Source organism: Sinocyclocheilus grahami, unplaced genomic scaffold (assembly GCF_001515645.1).
Source record: "Sinocyclocheilus grahami isolate Dianchi unplaced genomic scaffold, SAMN03320097.WGS_v1.1 scaffold668.1, whole genome shotgun sequence".
NCBI lineage: Eukaryota > Metazoa > Chordata > Actinopteri > Cypriniformes > Cyprinidae > Sinocyclocheilus > Sinocyclocheilus grahami.
In genome coordinates this window covers 31327-49622 of record NW_015505847.1, presented here as the reverse complement: position 1 = coordinate 49622, position 18296 = coordinate 31327, and the positions used below count along the sequence as shown (strand labels likewise).

At 35.5% G+C, this 18296-nt stretch overlaps 2 protein-coding genes across 4 annotated transcripts; one reads left to right on the top strand and one right to left on the bottom strand.

Moving 5' to 3' along the window:
* The first annotated feature begins 2055 nt into the window (after positions 1 to 2055).
* On the top strand, positions 2056 to 4889 carry chmp5b (charged multivesicular body protein 5b). Its single transcript, XM_016242677.1, has 5 exons — positions 2056 to 2182; positions 2294 to 2365; positions 2472 to 2580; positions 2750 to 2865; positions 4508 to 4889. Exons 1-5 carry the CDS (start codon positions 2114 to 2116, stop codon positions 4556 to 4558), a joined length of 417 nt encoding a protein of 138 aa, XP_016098163.1. The 5' UTR covers positions 2056 to 2113; the 3' UTR covers positions 4559 to 4889.
* Positions 4890 to 4971: 82 nt separating this feature from the next.
* On the bottom strand, positions 4972 to 17847 carry fastkd3 (FAST kinase domains 3). Of its 3 annotated transcripts, XM_016242676.1 has the most exons (8): positions 17760 to 17847; positions 10319 to 11623; positions 10174 to 10234; positions 9652 to 9740; positions 7254 to 7428; positions 7052 to 7121; positions 6834 to 6948; positions 4972 to 5081 (listed from the first exon to the last, which is right to left on the bottom strand). In XM_016242676.1, the coding sequence occupies exons 2-8, from the start codon at positions 11612 to 11614 to the stop codon at positions 4983 to 4985; spliced, it is 1905 nt and encodes a 634-aa protein (XP_016098162.1). In that variant the 5' UTR covers positions 11615 to 11623; positions 17760 to 17847; the 3' UTR covers positions 4972 to 4982. The 3 variants fall into 3 exon arrangements, with proteins under 3 accessions (XP_016098162.1, XP_016098160.1, XP_016098161.1); XM_016242674.1 differs by having other exon boundaries at positions 10174 to 11623; positions 17760 to 17846; XM_016242675.1 differs by having other exon boundaries at positions 10174 to 11623; positions 17536 to 17831.
* Positions 17848 to 18296: the final 449 nt, after the last annotated feature.

Here is an 18296-nt window from a genome sequence, read left to right as displayed (position 1 = left end):
TTAGTTCAATCTTCATAAAATTTTGCAAACAAAAGCTAGGGACTGCATTTATTCACGCTTGTGCTCCTGATGATACATACTAGTTTTTAACTTGATGAAGCATATGGTTGTGAAGTTATAGTGGGTTTTCAATTAGCACCTCTTATTGTTAGAATTTGACAAAACTTTGTGTGCGTTGTCAGAATGTCCAATCTGTCAAGTTTAGTTAAGTTTGGTCAGTTTTCAGCATATGTAAGATATATATAAAAAATTAGCATTGCGTGGCCATTTAATTATATCCTAACTTACATCTCCACAATACTTTGAGTCAAATTAAGTTGAAAAGTTTTTAAGCTTTTGTCATGAGTGTCTAGGGATGTTGTGTGATAAGTTTGTTTTGTAGCACTGCTAATACGTTAAGCTCTTGTATGCTGTGTTTTTATTTTGCAAGTAACTTTGGGTAAAACAGTTAGTCAAATGAACAAATGAAAATCTGTGTAAATGTGTTTACCACAGGGGTGTCCAATCCTAGTCCTGGAGGGCCACTGTCCTGCAGAGTGTAGCTCCAACCCCAATTAAACTTCCAGGCAGGTGTTGAGGCAGATTGGAGCTAAACTGCAAGACAGTGGCCCTTCAGAACCAATTTTGGACACCCCAGGTTTACCAAGTGCTTCACACACAAAAAACGAATTGGTCTATATCATCATGGTGTTTCCTAAACTTTGTTGATGCAAAAAACCGATACAAGACATTGAAGGATATTGTTATATCTCCAGGTATGAAGGGCAGAGAGATCAGTTGATGCAGCAGTCATTTAACATGGAGCAAGCAAACTACACCATCCAGACACTAAAAGACACCAAGACCACTGTAAGAACGCAGTCATAAGAAAAAAAGAAATGTCATGTGTTTTTTCAACATTAGTGATATGTAGCAAGCATACTTGTTTTCTGTGTGTGCATGTTAATGTTTTTAACATAGGTGGATAGCATGATTGTGCATGAATATGGCATGTTACTAGCATGTTTAGCACTTTCTGGCATATTTAGGGCCCAAGCACTGAAAGGGCCCTGTTGTTCTCTTAAGGATTATTTTCTTGATTTCCTGAAAATTATTAAAGGGTCCAAAGACTTAAAGTTCTGAAACCCTATTGTGTTTGCACCAACTTTTTGTCCTAAAAGTGTATGGGCAACAGAGTAAATCATAGAGACCCCAAACTTGGCACACAGAGTAAAATTGTAAAATTTGTTTGTACTTCTGAATCCTTGAGTTAGGCCCTTCAAATGATAAAATTCTTCTGCCATTTAAAATTTTCTTGATCTACCTTTACTAACTCCTCCTAGGTTAGTTCAATCTTCATAAAATTTTGCAAACAAAAGCTAGGGACTGAATTTATTCACGCTTGTGCTCCTGATGATACATACTAGTTTTTAACTTGATGAAGCATATGGTTGTGAAGTTATAGTGGGTTTTCAATTAGCACCTCTTATTGTTAGAATTTGACAAAACTTTGTGTGCGTTGTCAGAATGTCCTGTTGTCCAATCTGTCAAGTTTAGTTAAGTTTGGTCAGTTTTCAGCATATGTAAGATATATATATATAAAAAATTAGCATTGCGTGGCCATTTAATTATATCCTAACTTACATCTCCACAATACTTTGAGTCAAATTAAGTTTAAAAGTTTTTAAGCTTTTGTCATGAGTGTCTAGGGATGTTGTGTGATAAGTTTGTTTTGTAGCACTGCTAATACGTTAAGCTCTTGTATGCTGTTTTTATTTTGCAAGTAACTTTGGGTAAAACAGTTAGTCAAATGAACAAATGAAAATCTGTGTAAATGTGTTTACCACAGGGGTGTCCAATCCTAGTCCTGGAGGGCCACTGTCCTGCAGAGTGTAGCTCCAACCCCAATTAAACTTCCAGGCAGGTGTTGAGGCAGATTGGAGCTAAACTGCAGGACAGTGGCCCTTCAGAACCAATTTTGGACACCCCAGGTTTACTAAGTGCTTCACACACAAAAAACGAATTGGTCTATATCATAATGGTGTTTCCTAAACTTTGTTGATGCAAAAAACCGATACAAGACATTGAAGGATATTGTTATATCTCCAGGTATGAAGGGCAGAGAGATCAGTTGATGCAGCAGTCATTTAACATGGAGCAAGCAAACTACACCATCCAGACACTAAAAGACACCAAGACCACTGTAAGAACGCAGTCATAAGAAAAAAAGAAATGTCATGTGTTTTTTCAACATTAGTGATATGTAGCAAGCATACTTGTTTTCTGTGTGTGCATGTTAATGTTTTTAACATAGGTGGATGCGATGAAAATTGGTGCCAAAGAAATGAAAAAAGCGTACAAGAATGTTAAAATTGATCAGATTGAGGTAAGATTCCTTTCATTTCTTTACTTAGTGTAAAATACAAAATTGTCTGAACTGATTTTAAAAAATGATGCGTGTATTAGAAAAAGTTTTGCTGTTCATGCTGCAGGATCTACAAGACCAGTTGGAGGACATGATGGAAGATGCTAATGAAGTGCAAGAAGCTCTTAGCCGCAGCTATGGGACACCAGACATCGATGAAGATGATCTGGAGGCAGGTTAGTTAGAACAGGTGTTAAGGTAGTTTGTTTTATTTTGTGCATTTAGTATTTTTATTTTGATTAGTAATTAGTTGTGATCTATTACTAATAAATGTGTGTATTTACTTTGTTCACTATAAAAAAAAAGAATGTTGGTTTTTGCATGATCATTTGTTTGTACCATAAGAACTGGATGCACTTGGTGATGAACTCCTTTTGGACGATGACAATTCCTATCTGGATGAGGCTTCTTCTGCTCCAGCTATACCCGAAGGAGTACCAGGAGACAGAACCACGAATCGGGTAAACACACCCATTAATTAAAAAAACAACATAAAACACATTTTTATTTATCGAGTGTTTTCTAGAAAATGTCACGTTTCTAATCTAAAATGTACTGTGACTTTTATATTCCAAAGCAACTTGTATTATGCAGTTAACGGCAAGCACGGAAAGCAAAAAAATATGCATTCACATAATATCAGTTCTAGTAGTGTTTCAGTATCAAGTCAATACTTAAATTTTAAAAATCTTAAAAATGCTTTCAAACACTCCCATTTGTATTTGCGTGAGCACTCTGTAAATAGCTATGGATGGGACAAAGAAATTATATGTGATATTTTCACATTGATATGTGAAAATAAGTCTGAGCATTAAGTCTAGCAGTGTAAGTGCAGTAGACTTGCACTTGTTGTCACCTGTAAAGGGTTTTTTTTCCTCCATTTGATTATTTACATTATTTCATTTTGTAACTTTTTATTTGATCTTTTTAATGCAATGGTAACTTAACTGAATAATATCTGAAGGCTACATGCTAATGTTTTAAAGTATTATTTTTAACTACTAATACAAATAATAATAAACTAATTTCACTTATTTTTTTAAATAGTTAAAAAATAATAAAATACTTCTTGGTATTACTGTGAAACGAAAAATTAGCATTAAGCCATATGTTGACTTTGTATTCTCTTTTGTGAGCTGCTCACAAATTGCTGGTCTATGCGTTCATAGAAGAACATTTAATCTTGTGGTTTTTACCTTTCCTCGCATTGAACTTTGCCACAGTTTGTGCTTGTTAGGCAAGGTAAGACTTGTCAAGTTTTACATGGCGCATTTCCTACACACCGAAAATTCTATTTTTCTTTAAATTTGTTTAGGCTATTTAGAATTTATGATGTTATAATAAATGCTGCTATAATTTATTTTATTATACAATGCGGCTCCATTTAGGATTGCTTAACCTGCTAATATACATGTGAAAAATGAAAATATAAAAAATTTATCAAAGTGCTCTGAAGGCAATTTCAATTGTTATGGGCCCCCAATAGCTGTGGTTCCCCTATAGTCAGTCCCACTTTCCCCCCACTAGTGATGCCCGTTTTTTCGGGGTAATACAGAACATGTGTTCTAATTAACATACAATAAGACCTCCTCATGTTCTGCCCTCCCACCTTTCTATAACATTACATGCAAATTTTTTCTGCCAGTTTCAAATCTGAGGTTCAGATTTGGGGGTTTCATGATCCTTTAATAGAATGCTTAGTAAATTTAAAGTAAACAAGCCACAGAGTGTAAGAAGCTGCATCCATCAACACTATGTGCTGGACTTTTCATTTCAGTAATAAATTGTATACAGTTGACAAATGCACTCAAGAGATCATTTGTCAATTTCATGAATCAAAATTTAATTAGAATGCCAAAAAAGTGTCACTATTGCATAAAAAGAGACTGCATACTCTATACTGATTAAGTTTAGAGCAGATTATTGAAAAATGTCTGTATCATGTTAGATACAGTCTTTATAAAATCGCATGTAAATATTTCATACTGAGCACTGCATTTTTAGTTACATGCTCTTTGCTTTGTGGAGACATGTGAATAACATCCACTGTTACAGAAAATGATTTTTGCAAACTGATGTAAAAATTCTGCTTTTTGCAAACAGGATGGAGTACTGGTGGATGAGTTTGGCCTTCCTCAGATTCCAGCTACATAATGGAACAAAATGACAATACATCCTAAACCCTCAAAAGATTTGGACAAATATCTACAAACATAAACACTGGGACAGACCTTCAATGTCAAGATTTCATCTTTTTTTTTAAATTAGTCTTGATCTACTTCAGATTATAATCTTTTGCTTCATAAGAAATCTATCCATGATATCTTTTCACATTAATCATTGGGTTCAGAGTTTTTCTTGGTTGGCTTGTTTTTGACTGTGTATATATATGATTTATTTTCTGAAGGATATACAGCAGTAGGTGGTTTACTTTGTACTGCAATACACTTTATTGAAAGCATAAATAAATATAATTTACATACAATATCACATTTCTGTACACAAGCAAAAGACAAACTTCTGTATACATAATAAAGCTAATGAATTGTAGTTCAATATCCATTTGGTAATCCAGATATCACCAGCCGAGTCTGTAGCTGTGAGGAAAGATCTTCTTGTGCAGATATTCCACAACCTCTTTTTTATCCTTGAGTTTCTCAAATTCATAGTATGAAATCTAGAGACCGAGTAAAACTAAGGCCATTATGGAGCATACACTAGTTTGAATTGTAAGTTTTAAACATTGGCATGCATACAAGACTGGTGTTTAAAGGAATAGTTAACCAAAAAACAAAAATTAATTTTACTTATTTGCTCACCCTCATGTTGATAAAAATTCAGAAGACTTAAATTGAATCTGAATCTGGAGTTGCATGGATAACTTTACACAACAGCGGTGTCCTTTTCAGAGCTTGAAATGTTTTGTAACTTGTAGATTAAATGGATTGAAATAATACTTTAAATACAGTTGTCATCTTGTGTTACACCTTGAAAAATCTGCAGAATGTTAATAAAAAAAAAAAAAACAAAATAAATTTTACTTATTTGCTCACCCTCATGTTGATAAAAATTCAGAAGACTTAAATTGAAACCACTGGAGTTGCATGGATAACTTTACACAACAGCGGTGTCCTTTTCAGAGCTTGAAATGTTTTGTAACTTGTAGATTAAATGGATTGAAATAATACTTTAAATACAGTTGTCATCTTGCGTTACACCTTGAAAAATCTGCAGAATGTTAATAAAAAAAAAAAAAAGATAGGGATCCTAAAAAGATTTTGCTCCAGGTCTTTCTTCTGCATATTTGAACCCTATTAAACAGTAGGCGCATTTCCATTACAGATTTGCGCAAAAATTTGGCGATTTTTTATAAATGTCGATAAAGTATTGCGAAATTATGACGTTTCCATTAACCAATGTTATGAGACTTAAACGTAACCTTTTGCCTCTCGCGATAAGTCATGGCAATGGATTTTGGCTATATTTATTCAAAGGAGGCTTATGCGTGTATCTTCACAGAAGCAGCAAAGAGAGCCGCTTCAGAAACATGCGTGGCGCTGCTGGAATAAACCATAGACTGTATAAAAACAAACAAGGTGGCCGTAATCGGCTTCAGTGATCGTATCAGAGCCACACTGCACCACAGACGTGTGCAGTGTAAATTGTCTAAGCATTAATAGTAGGGAAAGCCCCTTATACTGGAGCGCGGCCACTTATGAAGTGTTTCTTGGAGGTTATAGTACATTGAAGAATGATCATATGACTTTTTACATACGCCATGTGACCTGTAAATGCGAAAAAGCCGTTTCCATTGCTGTTTTGCGAATGATTCGTTTTTCGCATTGCCTGAAAAACCACCTCATGCGAGTGTAAAAACTTTGTTGCCATATATGGCAGTTTTTGCGAAATTGACGCGTTTCCATTATTTATGCGTATTTTCAATTCGCAATTTCAATTTGCACAATTTGAAGGGTAATGGAAACGCGCCTAGTGACTATTTTTACACAGAGGACAACTGATGTTCAAGGAGGGTGATGATTGGGGTAAATTGTCCTCATTTTGTCTTCTGGGAACCGTAAACAACATACGTAGTTTCTGAAGAAAAAATTTACACTCCCCAGCTCTTGATGCATTTTTATGAACCCTCTCCTATTTTACTAGTTATTATAGTTTCACTGATTCTGCAAGGTGCATGTAAAATTATGACCACAACTCTAATTTTCATTCCACCCTGGAACACAAAAAAGAATAAAGTTTTTGAACGACTTTAGGGTAAGTTACACATTTTATTTTGGGGAACTATTCCTTTAAATGAACATTTCGGCTTGATCTATGAAACATGCACATACACTTAGAAAGGCATAGAAGAAAAAACATTTTAGTAAAGCAGTCGGTAAATAAAAGGCAAGAGAAATTAAGTTTGTTTTACCTGAACAACTTCATATCCCAGAATCCTCAGGTGACGCTGCTTGATGGCTTCCTGGCCTAGTAGTTTCTCTGCATTTGCTGCAAAGCGCTTTGACCCGTCAATACAGAGAGCAATTCTGATAATAATAAAAATGAATATCAATATCACAATATGCATTCATTCTCAGACAACTAACCATCAGTTCCTGCTTTATTTGCAAACAGCATGAAATGCCTTACCTTTTATGGACTTCATTTGTATGCGAAGCAGGCAAGACGTACCCTTCTTCATCTAGTTTTATCTCAATGTCTGCATATATATATAAACGAGAAAATAGTGGCATATACAGCCACAGAGATATACCAATCAGAAGGTTTACATGTGTTGGTGTAAACAATTGACAGCTATACAATTTTAGGACCAAAGTGGATGCATATGTACCTAGCGTATAACAACATGGTGTAAGTACTCTGGAAGCAAAGTAAGATTTAGCTCCCAGCAGATCCACTAGGGCAGACTTCACAGCATTATAGAAATGAGGTTCCACCGGAGTCTCCAAAGACTGTCCAGAAGCCAAAAATGACTTTACTTGAAACTTCGGCGAAAGTCGTGGTCCCTTCATTTAAGTGCAAGAAATATGTAAATGAGCATTGTTATGAATAAGCAAGCAACATTAGTATAGAATACATATATAACACTCCTTTTAAATTGTATCCTTTTTTGGGAGCCTAAAAAGCTGGGTATACTTCATTTTATGCATTTCGCTCTGTCTCAGCTGTATTCATGCAGCTTGTCGACCACAAAATGAGTTTGACACATGCCGAGTACCACCTTGTTACTACTACCTCTTCTGTATCAACATTCACCTTGCATGTGTGCTCAATGCAGGGTAGTACCTGATGACATGTAATCTGTATTATGTAATCAGATTCCAAAAAAACAAGTATGTGTAATTAAAGTATATTACATTTTAAAGTGCTCAATCAGATTACAGTTACTTTTTGTGGATTACATTACATATATTTACACAATGGCACAATGTGAATTATTCACAATTTATTAATTCTCCCTAATTTTTTTTTCTCTTTTACATTTTCCTTCTAAAAATCCTACTGTGTCATAGCATGTAGCTTTGACTATATTCACAATATACAATGGCCATGTAAATAAATGTGTGAACTATGCTTCTAAATATTGGGGGGGCGGGGGGATTCTGTGGTTAATTACTCATCCTCTTGTCGTTCCAAACCCAAAAGACCTATGTTCATATTAATCTCTGTGCCTAGACCATGGTAGTTCCCTTGCTCAGATTTAATAAAAAATATCTTAATTACGTTCCTAAATTGAACAAAGGTCTTACGGGTTTGGAACGACATGAGGGTGAGTGATTACTGACAGAATTTTCATTTTTGAGTGAACTATCCCTTTAATGGTGATGTCACCATAATGTCCAGTAATATTCAGTAGCTGTTGATTCTGGAAGTCTGAACAAAAATATTTCAAACCTGGAAGACTTTGGGTGTGTAATGTCATGTTTTCTTAATGTTTGTTCATGTAATCAAGGGATTCCCAAACATTTTTTTATCAGCTAAACCTAAAATAATTTAGTTGAAATATCTCTGAGGAACACATTTGCATGTTTACAGTTCTCTGTTAATTAATGGTCACACTGACTTGGAGGTAAACAAATAATATATACATTTTTTTAGTGTTAAAATATTTATTTTTACATTTTCATGATTTAATTAGTTTTGACAACTCACAAACTATTACAGTTCTTACATCAAGACCAGTATGGGAAACCCTGGTGTTATGCAGTTTTTAATTTTGATGTTGATATACAAAAAATGTAATGTGTTGTACAGTATGCTTATTTTGTAAATTTAAAACAAGTTAGATTAAAAAAGTAATCTAAAAATGTACCTAAAATGAGGTACCTAGATTACATTACTAACTACCATTTTCATCATCCAAACAGTCACACAGACAGCATGCAGACCTTTGCAGAACATGAGCTGGACACCTGACAGATGCTGATTTCTGCAACGGATGCTCTTTACTTGCCTCATCAGGACTTCCCAAATGGGGGTTTATGTCTTGAAACAAATCATTACATTTAAAAAAATTAATTTTAATTTTTTAATTATTAGAGAAATAACTCCCGAAGTGGTTATGTGGCCACGTCGCCGCACCTATTAATGGAATGGTCTTTCTCAGTTCTCAAACAAATTAAGAACTACATTCGATTTTTATTGACTGAACGCAAGCGCTTATTGCGATAGAAAACACTATAAAGTTTCCACTGATTAAGAAATATTATTGTTTGCTTGGGTGGTAATATTAGGCCTATTATATTAATAGGGAAGGGGGGCCCAAAAATTAGTTTTGCCTATGTCACGAAAAGAGGTAAATCTGGCCCTGGGGTTTACCCCCCAAAAAAAACTATTATTTCAAATAGTAATATATGACTGAACAATCACAATATAATTGACAAAATCAAACAGCCCTGCACTGTAAATAAAACATTTACTAAAAAACATATTTAAATTGTTTACGTGCAAGTTATTTGACCATTAACCAACATAAGACAAAACCATGAATGTGAATGTGTTCACTGCCCCCCACCCCTAGCTGAAAGGTGATGTATGTTGTGCCCTCTATTGTACTGATATGAATGTTACATTTCTTTCAGCCTGACAGCGATTCCATTTGCTCGGTGTGAAAGAAACATTTGTTTGGAATTTGTTTCATTTCTCACATCACATTTGGTATAAAACAGCATCAAGTCTTAAGCATAGTAAAAAAAAAATAATAATAATAATAATGCAGTTTCACTCACATCATAAAATGGACACTCGAGCTTTACAGTCATGTAAAGTTGGGTCAGCTGTGCAAGCACTCTGTGATCTATCCCACTGCCCTCCTCCCCTTCAAAAGAGAGATGGAAAATATATTTTAAAAGTTCAGTATATTGCATAGAGATGTTAATGATTAAGTGCTAAATAATTTTTAAAGAATTAAGCTTCTATTGTCTATTAACCAATTTCAGCATAAATATGTTGAAATCACTGTTTCACAACAACCATTCTGTATTTTCTATACCATACACTAATTATAGTAATAAATTAAAGAATTACATTTAAATTATTAGCTAAATACCAATACTCATGTTTGAGCATATTTAAACAATTTATAAGTAAGCCACGTGTATATGAACATGGAGAACTCCAAATATCATTATTCCGTATTAATCGTAATGATTCATTAATCAATTAACATTAAAATAAGTGATCAATTCATCTTGAATGTTCTTGAAAATTGAACCCAGGTACTGTATAGAAAATGTTTCATTGTTTCTCACCCTGTAGCTGTTGCATGAAGTAAGGGCTGAAGACTTTTGAGACAAAGTTAAGTGGGTATCTCTGTAGAAGGGTACAGGCATACAGTAGGTCTAGCAGGGCTCTGGGCTGAAATTGGGAAAACCGGGCATGCAAAACAGACTCCACCTTTTGGAACAATCTCCCAGCATCAGGTGGCAGGTATCCCAAAACTCCCAGTGCAGCTATCTGTTGTGACACCTGCCATGTTGAGTACTCCTCTGCACGATACACAAAACTCTCAGCCACCGTGTTAAAAACAGGTGGAGAAAGAATGCGCCATCGCCGGAAAAACTGCATCACCTTGGTTACGGTTTCTGCATGAGCAGTAAAGGCAACCTTGGGCACATGGCGCTCAAGAGCTTCCACAAGAAAGTGGTCACTGTGTCCATAGTGCATAAGTGCTGACAACACCACAATCAGTTCTGGATCTGCAAAATTTTGCACATGATGGACAGCTTGCTTGCAAAGTGCAATTACAAGTGGTAATGCTTCCTTATGTCTCAATTTGAATAAAGCACCTAGAATTTCGCTAATCGCCCCTGGGCCCATTTGTTGCACTAATTGAAGTGCTTGAGCATTAATTTCATTTAGAAGCTCCAGATAGCATCCATCTTCACCCAAACCAGTTGCTAGCATAGAGTAAACAGCAACTAGCTCTGCCGTATTCCATTGAGCTGTATCTTTATTTTGGAGCTGACTCATAGCCTGTTTTATCATGCCACTGTTAGGGCCTTCCAATGCAAATAAAGCCCTTGATAACCCACATAGCGCTTCAACACTGAGCCGTTCCAAATTCAGTCTCTTTTGACTTTCGAACACCAGCCTTAGCACTAGGCGGCTCTGAGGGTCAAGGTAGAGACGTGTACAGCCCAGGAGAGCTCTAACCAATACCTCATCCTGTAATCTGGCTGAATCATGCTCCAGTGTTTGGCAAAGTTTATTAAGGCCCACATCTGATAGCAGTGTCTCTGGTTTCCAAAGACCACATGCGGAATCATGCTCCAAGTCTGCCAGTCGGTGAAGTATAGATGCTGCTGCTGCACCTGAGAGGAGAGGGTAAGATCGCAAGAGACGAAGAACTTGCTGAGATGAAGTACAGGAGGTGAGTCGTTTCATAAATGTGTGGTCCTCATCAGAAGTCAGGTGGTGCAACAAAGACAGACCACTTCCACTGGGGAGGAGCTCCTGGTAAGGGCGAACAGATCCAGCAACAAGGAACATTGGGTCTCGTTTTGTGGTGCATACGCCCCTTGGACTGAGGCTGGAACATGTGGGAACGCAGACAGTAGAGGTTCGGAGACCGGGAGAAGACAGACGCTTAACAACACATGCTTTCAGTGATGGAAGGATCTGGTCATCCAAATGGCTCAGGAAATGCAGCCTCAGTGCCAGTGGTCTGGCCATCATAAAAAGTGCCATCATATCCTTAATCTACAGTAACAACAAAAGAAAGAACATGTAAGTTAAAGTTAAACATCATGATCTACTGAAATTGTAATCAGAAATGTTTCTGTTTTAAGGTCAAGTAAGGTTTCTATTGATGAGTCTCAAAACTTAAATTGAGTCCTTCAAGCCTTCAGCATATGTCAAACAAAAGGGTTAAATTAATTGCCGACCACAGAATTTGCAGTTTATGGACAAAAATGTTCTGCTGAATCACAAACTGCAATGCTACCTTGTCTGTCTATGCTTGCCCTTTATAGGCAGCTGGCTGTACTGCATGGTTTGTTCCATTATGTGGTTGAATAATTCTTTGAGGACCATTATTAAACAAGTTTGTTGTTTTTTAAATTAATTCATTAGAAATATAAAATAAATATTTTGTAAATTTTTCCTGAAATATATAGCATACATAATTGTTTTATTTATTTAGAATTTTTTGGTGGCGGGGGGACTCTTTCCCAAGTTGCACAATGATAAACTGTAACCATTACCTAGGTAATAACACAAGGAACATTTGTCCTAAGAACTATCCTAACTGGATTAATTGTACTACATGAAGCAGGATGCAACTAAAGTGTGACATTTTTCTGACATCCCCTTTACTACAAAGAGAACAGCTCTGTGAATCTCACAAAAACATACATTCATTTTAGGGATAGGCGATATCGTTTGTGATATGTGACCAAGTCTGTAGAAAACTATCTAATGTAAAAAAAAAAAAAATGTTTTCTAAATAAAATCATCCTAAAGGACATTATGTGAAAATATAACCTCGATATCTTTAATATTGACTGAACAAGACCATTTCAAAGACAATTTCGGGCTCAGAAAACCATGTTTTTGAGAAGTTCCAATATAAAGACAAGCTAATATTTAAATCTGCAACACATTTGAACCATAATCATCCTAACTATGTGCCAAATACCACATTAAAGCTGTAATTCTCCCATTTTCGGTGACACATTTATGAAAACATTTTGTAAAACAGGTTTATTATGATGCGTCTAAAAAGCACAAAAACATTGAAATTAATGGGTGTACCACAAGAGCTTAATTGTAACAACAATTAACAATTTATCTTGGCAGAATGTTGAGTTACAAAACAATTAAAGTGTTTTTGACATTTCAGTGATGCCACAAATTTTTTTTATTTTATTTTTTTATTTTTTAATAATCGGACACCGGCTGAAGTCACAATTTTCTTGACTTTCCCAGCACTAACCTGATTTGCGCTTGTGTGAATTGATTTTAAGGTCTGTTTGCACTTTCTAATGGTAGAAAAGAAGGTTCTGAACGGAATGATGAGAATCAGCAGGTGTTCCTGCACCGAAAGTAAACCCAGAGACGATTGAAATCAATGTTTATGAAGCCAACCTTCAGTATTTTTTGCACAAAGTAATTAAAACAAATTGTCAATAAAATAGTTCAGTAAATTTTAGTATTTATGAAGTTATAAATGAAATACTGAGGACTTTATCTCAAATCCCATGATATAATCATTTACAGCGATAAACACGCATAACCTATTTTCATCATATTTATGGCTATGACTACTTTGATATACTTTATCTCGTAATTAAATTATGCCACTTTAGCTAAGATTTTACCGACAGGGCCACATATATGGGTAGAAATTCTCCCCACAATAAAAATAACAACAAAGTCTAGTTGATGAAGTATTTCTGTGTGAGAACCATTTGCAGCTCATGTGCAACGCGAAAACGTTACAGAAGGCAGATGTGAAGCTGAGGAGGAGCTACCTCTACAATCTGGAACTAGTTTGGTAACTGAAAATCAGATGTGAAGCAAACGACCAAAATATGCAAAGTTTGACAAAAAAAAACTATGGTTATAAAAGGGTGGAAACACAGTGTTACACCGTCTCAAACGCAAAGTATACTACATTATCTTTACTGTAAACTTAAACTTTTATAACTTTTTTCTACTTTCTTTTTTTGAAATGCTTTCACATTCAGGAATTACAACCATGCTGTAACAAGCATTGATAAACAAGTGTTGTTTCCAGTGAATTTATACCCCCAAAGGAGCAACGTATCCTGGGGGATACAACATTAAAATCAAATATAAGAGTCAAGTTTCGAAAAAATCATGAAATTGTACTGAGTCCCAATAAGATGGAAAATAGCATTAAATTAATTTTCTGATGTCTCTTTATGGGTTTACCCTTTTTAGGGTTAAGATAAGCTAAGTAAACTATGGACAGAATTGCCAGAGACAAAGGCGTTTTATTTGGAAAAAGACATGCTGCTATTCCAAACTGTCGAGAAGGAAGGATTCAAGCAAATTATCCATCAACTGGAAACTATTTCTCCGATACAGCTCAGTCAGCGATGCATGAAGAGTCCCAGGTGAAAAACAAGTGCACTACCATAATGTAATTAAAGTGGTCTATTTTCACACACTAATTTTGTACTTAATATACTAAAAATTATTCTTTAGTACTTCTTAAGATAAACTTAAGATCATCTATGTGTACTCAACTGTGCTAGTTTGGGACACCATGAATATGAACTAAAATGTGCTTTTAACATTATCTCTGTATTTAGTTACCACTTGTAGTACACTTGAACCATCTTCCACACACTTCCATACATGTGCTGTGGTAGGTTACAAACAATGCTGTCCACACGGATGAAAACATTTCAAGTGGCCTGAAGCAGTTTCTTCAAGAATGGGATTTAGACTAGATTTAGATTTTAGACAAGGAGAAACAGTTGTGCCTGACAACAGACAATGGAGCTAATATACTAAAAGCAGTCACTCTGAACATGTGGACAAGACTTGCTATTGGCCATAGCTGCACAGCTGAAAAAAGCAGTGAGCACTCAAAGATGCTCAAACAGAACTTGGCCTTTCTCTGCACAAACTTGTGACTGAATCATCATGCCTTGGAAGCTTTTTCAAGAAACCAGCTGCTGAGCTGATCAGTCTTTCTGACACACAGAAAAATGAGACAAACTACTTCTGTAGTCTACTGGTGAGAGCAAGGTGAATTTCCCTAATATTAGTTGTTTTGCAAAAACGTACTTGTGTATCCCTGCCATAAGTACACCCTCAGAGAAGTGTATTCTACTGGTGGAAATGTAGTAACTAGGGATGCACCGAATCTTCGGCAACCTAAATTATTCGGCTGAAAACAGCAAAAAAAAAAATCTTTCGGATATTTACTAATATCTTTCAAACGATTAGTAAATAAACTGCAGAATGTTATATTTTCTAATGCACGCACGAATTGCATGTATTCTGACAGCGCTGCACAAGCTCGCGGCGCCAGGGTTCAAAGTCCAAAGCGTGAGGAAAAAAGTTATGTGACAATGTGATACATGCGACAAACATCTTCCCAAATTCGTAATGAGAATCATTTATAAATCTGCATTCTGTTGTCAACAAAAAGAAGCACTGAGATCTTCCTGCCTAACTAAAAGCCGAGCAAAAGCAACAACTCCATCAACATTCATAAATTATAGTATTGTAATTTTACTGTTGTTCTGTAAAATAAAATTAAAAAGACAATAATAATGATAATAATAATTTGTCCTACAACAGCTCTAATAATACATTTATTATTTATTTAAAAATACATGCCTGATTCAAGTCTCAAAAATGGCCAAAAATATTATTTTACTAACTTACTAATTTTAAGTTTAATTGTGCTTTGTTGGTATAATGTCTGCTAGAATGTTAAAAAATGTTCAGTGTTAAGTAAATATTTTTTAATTGTTGTTTTGTAATTGATTTTTTATTTGAAAAGCAGGACAGTAAAAAGCACCTTTTGGCTATTGCATTTATGCAATGGTGAAAAAAAAAGAGGCATAATAGGCCTACATGGGGGAAAAATGTGAAAAACCATGTTCGGTATTCGGCCCAGTGTTTCATTTTGTTCGGCTTCGGCCAAGAATTTTCATTTCGGTGCATCCCTAGTAGTAACATATCAAAAGATTCTGAAACAAACTACAGTGAATATGTTAGTATTCTTGACCAAAAATCTTAAGATGTGAGCCCGGTTCTCTTTTTGAAAGCCACTTTTTCCTGAATCACATTTTTACTAGTATGTGTATTATACCTTGCACTGAACATTTTCATGTCAGCCTCATCTCCACATTTAGTTTACAATAAGAGTATATCAGCATTTATATTTTAACTTTTATTGAAATTTCATTTGTTAATTTATCATGTTGTGATTTGCACTATTTTGTAACCTAACTAGAGACAGAGCTGGGACTGTTACCTTTTGATTCTTTTTTTTTTTACAAATTTATAATGTATCATTGACTGTTTCACAATGAATTTGGTTCCTTTATCAGGTTACATTAACATGTTTATTACTTAGTTTTTATTTGCACTATTTTATAATTTTGTAACCTAACTGAAGACATGCTTGGAATTGTTACTTTTGCTGTTTGCACCATGAGAGTATGAAAAAATACAGAATTGTTTGGGTTGATGATGGGTAGGTTATACTTTTAGATCAATGTTTGTGTTTCTGAGGCTCACTTGTTGCCAAAAACAATGGTGATAGTTTTAAGTCCATATCGGCCATCCCCAATTAATATACGCATATGCACAAACACTTACATGAGACAGAAGCAGCAGCAGCAGCTCAGTCTCTAGACTGGTCTAATTTGAATCAGAAAAGTATGACTGATTATTCCATGGCTAACTGCTATTTGGACAAACTAGTCCTTTAACATGTCACTAGCCATTATGTTTCTTATGCGACTGGGCCCAGGTTAGTTAGTTATAAATAAATAAAAAATTAAGAAAGAGAGAGAGAGAGAGAGAGAGAGAGAGAGAGAGAGAGAGAGAGAGAGAGAGAGAGAGAGAGAGCAGTGAAGTGTGGGGTCCTCTCCTAAATCATGAATTTGAAAGATGGGACAAAAATCCGATTGAAGCCCTGCATGCTGAGTTCTGTAAGAGTATCCTCAGAGTACAGAACACACCGAACAACACATGCAGGGAAAAATTAGGCCAATACCCTCTACTAATATTCATTGAGAAATGAGCCATCAAATTTTGGAAACACCTAAAAATAAGTGACCCCAACTCTTACCATTTTAAAGCCCTTAAAAACCATGAAGTGAACACTGAAAAAAGTCCCCTGATTCAGATGGTCCTGAAGCTGCAAAAACAAACTAACATGACTAACAACAGCCAGCATCAGGACACTGAAATATTCATCCACAAAATTCAGCCGAACCAAATTATAAAAGCACAAAAAGAAAATTATCTAACTTATTGGACTGAAACAACAGAAAAACAAAGTAAATTTGAATGTTATTTGGCCCTAAATAGAGATTACACAACTGTAGAATATCTGAGTACAGTGAAAGATTGTAAATTAAGACAAATGACAAGGTACAGACTGAGCAATCATATTCTGACTATAGAGACGGGCAGATATCAACAGCACTGGCTGACCAAAGAGAGCCGCATCTGCCCATACTGTAATCATGGGGAAGTGGAGACTGTATCTTACTAGCAGCAAGATACATTGATGCCTGTCACAAAAAGAGGGAGGAGTCAACAAATCGGTGATGCCCCCCCCCCCCACACAACTGAATTTTAAATTGTTCATAGAATTCTAGAATTTATAGAATTGATTTGTTCTATTTTATTTAATTATATACACATGCATGTATTTATTTATTATTATTATTTAAATACATATCTGTTCTAAATTCATTTGGCAATACATTGTAACAACTGCCATGCCAATAAAGCACATATTGAATGAATATTGAATTGAGAGAGAGCGAGAAAGAGAGCGCGCGCAGTACCAGTCTTTCACGTGGAAGCCAAATTAGCAGTCTGAAACGGAGAGTTCAACTACTCTGTAATGCTAGAAACTATGATTAATAGTATGAATGAATAGCGGTTACCTCTGAAGCATGGGTCCACTGAAGATTACACACAAAGAAACAGTTTTTAACTACTCATTATAATGACACAGTAAAGACGGGCTCCCTCAGAATAATGTATAAAGTAGCTGACAGAAACTCGTTAAGTTTCGCATTCTCTTAATTAAGTTACAGACATACGCTGAAAAAGGCAAAACATTTAAACGGACAGCAGTGAGTTTTTACGAGGCACAAATGATACTAACAACTTGCGGTGAGGTCCATTCGACTGTAAGCTCCCATGCAAAGGGGACTTCACTTTTCCGCCATGCTATGTTCTTCTTCGTCTTCTATAGAGATTTGTGGTTAGATGCATCAGGGGCGTATTGCTGCCCTCCTTAGTTCATCTGATGAACTCCGCGGAACCCTTTAAGCCCTGAAGGAAGGTGATGTTTTTCCGAGCGACATACACAAAAATAATGACTCATAACTCCCAAACCGTAGCAAGGAGAGTCAAAGGGTAGTTATCATTTGATAGAAATCTTTCTATATTTTTAGGGAAGAAATTATTTACATTTGAACATTCTCATGCTGAGAAATGTGATAAAATGTAGGAAAAATGTGTGTGCTCATGGGAAATTTTCATTCTTATTTGACATTCAATATTTCAGGAAAGATATAAGGTAGGAAAGTTTTTTTTTGGCGATGTTCCTCAGCATGTGATGTTAAAGTTTGTGGTGATATCATGGAAGTAATCAAAAGTTACAGCATTTGGAAGCAATGTAGCCTTTTTCTTAGCTCTT